We start from the raw sequence: 9,383 nt of genomic DNA, 5'->3' as shown, positions 1-9,383 counted from the left end.
ATCAAGGGATAGAGATATGGAGGGAAGAAATCATAATATTCTGCTACAACTAATGTAAAGATCTCTATATCCCTTTATGTGTTCAGATTATTGCTTTAGAAATTCTGTATTTTGGGTATTAGATTAGGAATAATTAACATACTTCAATGTAAATTAAGATCCTAATGTAAATTAAGATCCTAGTTAAAAAATAACAAACGGAAAGTTATAGTGAAATGAAGAAAATTGGATTTTTTTTCTTAAGAGGCTTTCAGAACAATGAGGAAAAAAGAAATATTAAAAAAAAAGAAGGGAAATTACCACATATACTATTTTTTTAATTTTTTTTTTTTTTTTTCAAATTTACGGTATGGGTTTTTAAAGTGGTGGCAGCGGTAGTTGCAATAGGGGTTTCTATACGATTTTTTGTTGCAATTTAGATTGCAGCGCTAATTGCAATGAGAGTTTCTATGTAGAATTACGTAAAAATACAAAAAAAAAAAAAAAAAAAAAAAAAAAAAAAAAAAACCAAAAAAGAATGTATATATCAACAATAATAAAATAGATAATGGAAGAGAATAGCCAAGAAAAACTTTCTTAACAAAAGATTATTTGGAAGAGTAAATATATTAGTTTTGTATTCCATAACCCCTTATTACAAACTTATCAAAACGACAAACTTAAGAAAAACAGAATGGCAACTCCTACAAAGCGAATGGATCTCTCACAGCATCACTCTTGTAGGGAACTAACAAAACGACACGATTCCAACTAACGACAATATGCTAAAATTAAAAAAATTTCAACAATATTCAGTTTCCCTCTGTGCAAAGATGATCTCATATTCTCATGATGCCAACAAACAGAATATATTTATAAGGGGAAGACTACATTGAGAGTTTACCAAAAAAAACTCAAATGGAATATATCTTTAACATTTAGATGAACTGATTCTATATCTACTCGCCAAAAGCTGTCAGCAATTAGTATGGAGGTTATTCCTTAAAGGAATGCACCCTCTCTATCTTTGTGGAATCAAAAATGGAATTCAAAGCCGCCTCCGCCGCCACCAAATCCACCGCCACCACCACCAGGAAAGCCGCCATCAAATGTAAATGTGTATTGCTGTCCTCCACCACCAAATGGATTAAAGCCACCACCTCCTCCCCCGCCCATGCCCATATCTTCAAGGTCTTCTCCTCTATCGTATCTTGTTCGTTTATCTTCATCGCCAAGAACCTGTAAAGGATGACACAACATTTAAGACAATCATTTTGATGAAGATTGCATTTCAGAGTGAAATTGTATGTATTCAAACCTCATATGCAGCAGCGATTTCTCTGAACTTCGCCTCTGCTTCTTCTCTGTTTTCCACATTTTTGTCTGGATGCCATTGCAGAGCAAGCCTCTTGTAAGCACGCTTGATCTCAGAAACAGCGGCTGTCTTTGAAACTCCCAAGATCTTATACCAGTCTTTGCGTTTGCTCATCTTTAACGCTTTCTCAGCTCTCATGTAAGCTTCTCGAATATTCATGTCCTGCAAGAATTGAAACTAATTAATCTTCATGCAAAATTAACTAGAGCTAAAGAAATGCTGACCTCTGATTCTGAACAAATTTGCTCATGAAAGAAATGGCAAAAGAGCTAACCTGAGATGATTGTTGAGCTGCTGATTTCAGATCTTCAACAGCACCCTCCCAATCCTCAGTCAGAAGCTTAGCTTCACCCCTCTGAGAAATAGAACAGCCAGGTATACACAAGATTAGCAATATCAAACAATATCGAACATAAGCAATGGTTTCATTCATGTGAATCCTTATGATAAGTTGTTAAACCAAACTTACCTGAACTAAGGCTTCGAGGAGTTCCCCATCAATATTAAGAGCTTCGTTGCAACTGCTTAAAGCATCCTTTCCCCTTCCAAGCTTGACCAATACCTTACACAAACCCAGATGAAGATGTACATTATGAGCAAGATGGTTAGGGTCCAAGGCAAGAGCTGCTTTGTAATCCTCAACTGCAACCCTCAACTTTCCCTTATTTGCATTATCTTCTGCCTGCACAATATCAATACCACGAATTTATAAAAAAATAAAAACTGATAAATTATCCGTGCAGACATATGCTGTAAAGGTCCGCTATATACCAAAGGAAAAGAGAAAAGCAAAATTCTTTCTAACTATACTTTCTTCGGTTCACTGTAGATTTGAGACTTACAGCTTTTGTCTTCTTGAGTAAATTTTTTAGTCCAAAATATGCTTTCTTCAATTCATTGTGTTCTGGATCAAGGCGGAGTCCCTTTTGGTAATGCCTGAAATAGAAACACATATTCATCCATATTACTTTGATTCTCACATGTATAAGTGCACTCAAAATTAAAAAAGATTTCTGTACTAGCAGTCCAGCACTTCATTTAAGCTGTTCTTATACATACCTTATAGCAACATCATGGTCTGCTAAATAGTAGTAGGCACGACCGCGGAGTAATAATGAATCCAGATCATCCTCATGTTCTTTAAGAATGAATCCACTCTCAGAGATGGCACTAGAATAGTCTTTATTTGATATCAACAATTTCACCTTGAGTAGTTTGGCCTGCATTAATCAATGTTCATAGAGTTACTCAATTTGACCATCTGATGCTATTAGCTAAGTGGCCATCCATCGTAAAATTACAAAGGAAAGTGCTGCCAATAAAGAGAGAAAATAATTTTACCTTCAAGCATGCTGGAGAGAAAACGAGTACAACTTTGTCAACATATTCCAAAGATTTCGAAAAATCACCCGACTCAAAGAGAGATAAAGCTGTAGCAAGTGCACTCTGAGCCTGGTGCAATTGAGAAAGCTCCTTTTCTGCCGCAGAATGTCGAGGTTTTAGCTCCAGAACACTTTTATAACTTTTCTCTGATTCCTCATATCTACATTAGCCAAAAACCGCCTGAATCATATAATTTTCCAATCAGAAATTGGAAAGAGAAAGAGAGAGAGAGAGAGAGAGAGAGAGAGAGAGAGAGAGAGAGAGAGAGAGAGAGAGCTATCTAAAAAATCTGAAATAAGACATTTCTTTTGTAATCTTAAAATATTTTCTCTCACTCATTTTACTAATAACGAAAGTGAAGAATAAACTAACTTGAGAATTACAGTGAACATGAACAATTATCATTGATTGTCAATGGTGGGCAGCCGTTGAAGCTAAGAAGTAAGGAGAACAATGTGAACAGAACTAGTAAACGCTGAATGACTCGTGTATTCTATTTCAGGAAAATAAATTGCTTTGTATACTGTAAATAAACTTCCAATACAATATACTCTTTCGTATAATTAATTTTTTGCTTTTAAAGACAAGGTGCTAATTTTAAAGTTCATTTAATCATATCATTGAATTTTCGGTGTTAGGATGACAAGTTGGTTTTCAATAATTTTCCTTATTCTCTTGCAAAGTTATTCTTCCCTTTATAAAGGTTTTTTTTTTTTTTTTTTTTTTGGAGAAGTATCAGATGGTATGTCAGATGTTGTAATGGTCGATGTGTCCAGTCTATAATTAACATCCAACCATAGAAAATCACAATGGGATGAGAAAATAAAAACCAAATGAACTCAGAAACATAATAGTTGAATAAAGAAGCTTCTAACTAAACATTATCATAGTAACAGCAGAGGATGAACCTGCATAGCTGTCGAAGAATTGATGCCCGGTGAAAATAGGCTTCTGAAAGAGTTGGGTCTGCCTCAATTGCAGCATTAAGGTCATCAAGAGCCTCACTGTAACGCTTCACCTTCACATTCTGTGAAACCTTCTCGAACAACTCAGCAGCATTACTAGCTTTGCTACCTGGTATATTCAAGTAGTACATTTCATACACTCTTTCTTTACAATTATTAACACAGGTACCGGTATATATATATATATATGTATAAATGTTTAACTTTTAAGAAGATGAATACATCTACACATACACACATGTATATGTAAACGAACGTATCAACTTCCAGCCCATTTCTAACATATGCAAATCAATCAGGCAGAATCGATATTATATTTTGGTCCAATATTATTCTTCCTAATTAATTGCTAAATCTTTAACTTATGTTAAATCCCATATCAAAACAAAGAGATACACTCTTTTTTCTTTTTTGCCAAACAAAATCCCACGATCCAATCAACCAAAATCTACCTAATTAAGTACAAAACAAATCTAAAGAGAATAATAAACACCAGATCGAAGCTTAAATAACACCATTTTAACAAACATCATTATAATTGAAAAATGTATCGAAAAATTGAGAAGTGGAGAAACCTAAAGCAGAAAGAGGTTGAAGAAGGAGAAGCTGGCAGACCAAGACGAAATGCAGTATGAACCCTGCGTAAGCTAATCCTCTCCAAGCTACTGCCTCCATTCGATTCTCCACCATTCACACTCAGAATTCGTATACGTATGTTACATATATTAGAGTATATATATATATTGATTTATGCTCGAATCGAAGAGGAAGAAGATGAAGAAATGAAATTAAGAAAGACAAAATATATAATAAGTAATGTAATATACGATTTTGCTGGTTTTTGAGCGAGGATTCTCAATGTCATTCCACGTTACTCTCACCAATCAATTAATTACACGTGGAATAGACTTTGACGGGCCCAAGTTTTGGTGGAAATGAGGAATTGGGCCCTAAGCCCACACATATATAAGGGAAAGTTTCTGTTATGCACTTACATATGATAACAATTACATAAATAGCGGCAGTCAAATTAATTACATATCGAAAGAGAAAAATATGGCATAAAAAATAAATGCCACTAAATATGACATTATCTAACTAATTAAACTAAAAATATGTTAAAAAAACCATATAAAACATTAAAAAGAAATCTGAATCTAAATTCACAAAAAATAAAAACTTAATTAAATTACAATAAAAATTATTAAAATTCCCTTCATATTTATTTTTTTAAAAAAAATAAAATAAATAAAACTATAGTGATCGCCGAAGTTGTCACTCGTGCCGGAAAAGTCACCGGAGTTTACTGTCGGCACGGAAAAAGTCGTCGGAGTAGCCGCCGGTGCCGTAAAAGTCGCCGGAGTTGCTGCTGGTTTCTTCACCAAGAAAGTGGTTTCTTCATCAAGGAACTAATTTTGTTACACAACAATAACAAAGCTTATGAAAACAAAACAAAAATGATATACACTGAAAATAATTGAAACCATTTTCATCAATCAACCAAATAGAGAAAAAAATACAAAAAAAATTACGAAGAAACTGGTTTCTTCATCAAGAAATTGGTTTCTTGATGAAGAAAAAAAACCAGTTTCTTGGTGATTTTTCCGATAATTTTTTCGGCGATAATGCTAATTCCGACGAATTTCCCAGAGTTTACTGTCAGTACTAAAAAAGTCACTGGAGTAGCTACCGATGTATTAGTCGTCAGAGTTGCTACCAACGCCAAAAAAGTCGTCAGAATTGCCATTGTCGTCGGAAAAATCCCCAAAAAACTGGTTTCTTCATCAAGAAACTAGAAACCAGTTTCTTGGTAATTTTGTCGGTGACTATGTTAATTCTGATGACTTTTTTGAAGTTTGTTGTCGGTGCCGGAAAAGTCGCCGGAGTAGCTGCTAGCGTCAGAATAGTCGTCAGAATTGGCATTGTCAACGGAAAAATTACCAAGAAACGGTTTCTTAGAAACCGGTTTCTTGGTGATTTTTTCAGTAATTTTTCCGCGCGACAATGCCAATTCTGAGCGCCGGCAGCAACTCCGACGACTTCCCCGGCATCGACCGCTACTCTGGCGACTTTCCCGGCACCGGTAGCAAACTCTGGTGACTTTTCCGGCATCAATGACAAATAAAACTTCCTAAACAAATAAAAACATTAAATATGGGATTTGAAAACCTAATTACATATATATGGCATATCAAATACCATAAAAAGACCTAAAAATAAAAAAATACCATATGAATTGGTCAAACATAAATGTGTCATATTTATCAGAAGAACTTTTAAAATCCCATAGTAAGTGTAATTTTCTCTAAGGGAAAGTTTCAGTTATGCACTTACATATGATAACAATTACATAAATAGCGGCAGTCAAATTAATTACATATCGAAAGAGAAAATAAAGAATATAGGGGCTGATTGGTTTGTGATTTGAAAACTGTGTTTTCAAAAATTATAATTCAGAAATGAAACTTTGAATTTTGTGATTGAAAACATGTTTTTAAAAATGTGATTGATTCTAAAAATTGTTTTTGAATTTTAAGATATTAAATCTGTGATTGGTATAGAATTTAAAAATATAACAGTATCAGAATACGTAATTGATATAATTGAATTTAAAAACAGTTTTAATTTTAAATAAAGTATACAATATAAAATTTTAATTTCCCCAAATAACATAAAATCAAGGAAAACTAGGGTTCCTGAAATTTCCCCAACCGGTAGACCGGTTGCCCAACCGGAATTCCGGTTCTGGGAATTTTCGAAACCCATCCGGAATTCCGGATGCACAACCGGAATTCCGGTTCCTCGCAGACAGAATTTCAAAAATTCACACAATGCTCAAATCTAATCCAAACAACCTCAAACCTTCTAGACCTGTTCTATAGGACCCAAATAACATTTCTAAGGCAACAAACTCACCCAGATTGTACAGAAACAAAAAGTGCCATGAGAGCTCCAAGCTTTGAGTTTCAAACTCAAACTTGGCTAAAGCTCACTTACAACCTTCAAAACTAGATTGAAACCACATAATCATGCATAAAAACACTGCAGAAAACAAACTCTAACTCATGCAATAATCACAGCAACAAATTTCGAATTTCACTTTGAAAACTAAACTTTAAGCTAAAAACTTTCAATCTTGAAACCAACACAATTATCATGCATACACTAGCTCTAATCTACTTAAAACCACAAGATTAAACCTCTGAAAACATCACATAAACACAGCAACAACAACAACATAATATCAAGCATGCAACTATCAAACTTTTCTTACAACTCAAGAAAACACAAAGAAAAGTTACTAGAGATCAAACCTTGACTTGTCTTACACAAAGAGTTGCTGAAAATCACAAGAATCAAACAAGAACACCCAGCCCTAGTAGCTCCTAGACTTGGCCGAAAAGAGAGAGAGAGAGAGAGAGAGAGAGAGAGAGAGAGAGAGAGAGAGAGAGAGAGAGAGAGAGAGAGAGAGAGAGAGAGAGAGAGAGAGAGAGAGCTTTGAAATTTTTCTATTTTTTTCTAAGTTTTGAAAAGAAAATGAAATTTAAGGCACTTAACACATTTTACTTCAGCCAAAAAGAATAATTAAATAACATATATTTTCCAATTTATTAAGTCACAAAAGACAAACTAACAATGGGGCAAAAAGACCATTTTGCCCCTTCACACTAAAATCACATAAATAACACTAAAGGGGTATTTTTGGGAAAATCTAAATTCCCGGCCATTCCCGACATTCCCAATGTCTAATAATCCGCCCCACACTACTAACATACTAAGTTGTGATTTTACTGAGCCAAACACCGAGTTCCATGTTACCGGGCACCGGAAATGCAAAATTATGAAAACTACTAACTGACATAAAATGCATCTCTGAATTCAACAATAACAGTATAAATAATTATTTAAATAGCTATAAATAATTTCATAATTAAACGTGATTAACTGCTAATTTCCAAATTAAACTAAGCGGTCTTTACAACTATTCCCCCCTTAAAAGGATTTCGTCCCCAAAATCTAACCTAAACAACTCTGGATATTGAGCTCTCATATCTGACTCCAGCTCCCAGGTGGCTTCCTCCACCTTGCTGTTTCTCCAGAGAACTTTGACCAATGCTATGGTCTTATGCCGAAGGACTTTATCCTTTCTATCCAGGATCTGCACTGGCTGTTCTTCATATGACATATCTGGCTGCAGTTCAAGGCTCTCATAACCGAGTACATGAGAGGGATCTGAAACGTATTTTCTCAACATCGAGACATGGAATACGTTGTGAACTGCTGATAAAGCTGGAGGCAATGCTAACCGGTATGCCACTTGACCTATCTTCTCGAGAATCTCGAAAGGTCCTGTAAATCTAGGGCATAACTTGCCTCTTTTCCCGAAACGTTTGATCCCCTTCATCGGAGATACCCGTAAAAACACATGGTCCCCTACTTGGAACTCAACATCTATGCGTTTCGGATCTGCATAACTTTTCTGTCTACTATGTGAGGCAAGCATTCTAGCTTTTATCTTCTCTATTGCCTCATTGGTCCGCTGCACTGACTCTGAACCTAAGTATTTTTTCTCCCCTGTCTCATCCCAGTGGATGGGAGACCTACACTTCCTACCGTATAACAGTTCATAGGGAGCCATCCCTATCGTACTCTGGTAACTGTTGTTGTAAGAAAATTCTATCAACGGTAGATATTTATTCCAAGAGCCTTCGAAATCCATAACGCAGGTTCGTAACATGTCCTCCAATATCTGAATTGTCCTCTCGGACTGACCATCTGTCTGAGGATGGAATGTTGTACTGAATTTCAGCTTTGTACCCATTGCTCGTTGCAAACTTTGCCAAAATTTGGAGGTGAACTTCGGATCCCTATCCGAAACTATAGACTTCGGTACCCCGTGAAGTCTTACAATCTCTCTGACATATAATTCTGCCAACTGATCCACTGTAAAAGTTGTTCTGACAGGCAGAAAATGAGCAGATTTCGTGAATCGATCCACCACTACCCAGATGGAATCAAACAAACTCGTGGTTCTAGGTAACCCAACCACGAAATCCATCGCGATATCTTCCCACTTCCATTCAGGTAGGGTTAGAGGCTGCAACAACCCTGCTGGTCTCTGATGTTCAGCGTTAATCTGCTGGCAAGTGAGGCACCTCGATACGAATTCTACCAAATTCTTCTTCATACCGCTCCACCAGAAGTACGGTTTAAGATCTTGGTACATCTTAGTGGTGCCGGGATGCAGAGAATAAGGGGCGGAATGAGCCTCCTCAAAGATCTCGTTCCTGAGTTCCACACTACTCGGAACGCAAACCCTAGCTTTATACAGAAGCATTCCGCTGTCTGACACTGAAAAATCCATAGCTTGACCAGCCAAAACCTCATCTCTGATCTTCACTAACTCTGGATCGGTCATCTGAGCGGCTTTAATTCTTTCCAATAGATCAGATTGTAGTGTTAAGTTATGAAGCTGACCTACCACAAACTCAATGCTGGATCTAACTATATCCTCTGCTAGCTGAGGTGAAATCTAAACCATGCTAGTTACTTGCCCGGGACCCTTCCTGCTCAGGGCATCGGCCACTACATTGGCCTTCCCAGGGTGATAAAGAATCTCGCAGTCATAATCTTTCACTAATTCCAACCAACGTCCCTGTCTCATGTTCAAATCTTTCTGA

At 36.1% G+C, this 9,383-nt stretch overlaps 1 protein-coding gene across 1 annotated transcript; it reads right to left on the bottom strand.

The window, feature by feature from the left end:
* Positions 1–590: 590 nt before the first annotated feature.
* LOC115709955 (dnaJ protein P58IPK homolog) lies at positions 591–4,682 on the bottom strand. Its single transcript, XM_030638230.2, has 9 exons — positions 4,278–4,682; positions 3,646–3,811; positions 2,696–2,897; positions 2,414–2,574; positions 2,197–2,290; positions 1,824–2,036; positions 1,629–1,709; positions 1,298–1,516; positions 591–1,218 (listed from the first exon to the last, which is right to left on the bottom strand). The coding sequence occupies exons 1-9, from the start codon at positions 4,390–4,392 to the stop codon at positions 1,015–1,017; spliced, it is 1,455 nt and encodes a 484-aa protein (XP_030494090.2). The 5' UTR covers positions 4,393–4,682; the 3' UTR covers positions 591–1,014.
* Positions 4,683–9,383: the final 4,701 nt, after the last annotated feature.

Source organism: Cannabis sativa, chromosome 3 (assembly GCF_029168945.1).
Source record: "Cannabis sativa cultivar Pink pepper isolate KNU-18-1 chromosome 3, ASM2916894v1, whole genome shotgun sequence".
Classification (NCBI taxonomy): Eukaryota; Viridiplantae; Streptophyta; class Magnoliopsida; order Rosales; family Cannabaceae; genus Cannabis; species Cannabis sativa.
This window is presented reverse-complemented; position numbering and strand designations above follow the sequence as displayed.

Bases quoted from the DNA above. Each gene is read 5' to 3' on its own strand.
- LOC115709955 (XM_030638230.2), bottom strand. From the start codon at position 4,392: ATGGTGGAGAATCGAATGGAGGCAGTAGCTTGGAGAGGATTAGCTTAC. The intron at 2,575-2,695 runs GTAAAATTATTT...TGATTAATGCAG, and splicing joins TCTCTCCAGCATGCTTGAAG to GCCAAACTACTCAAGGTGAA. The intron at 1,219-1,297 runs GTTTGAATACAT...CATCCTTTACAG, and splicing joins AAATCGCTGCTGCATATGAG to GTTCTTGGCGATGAAGATAA.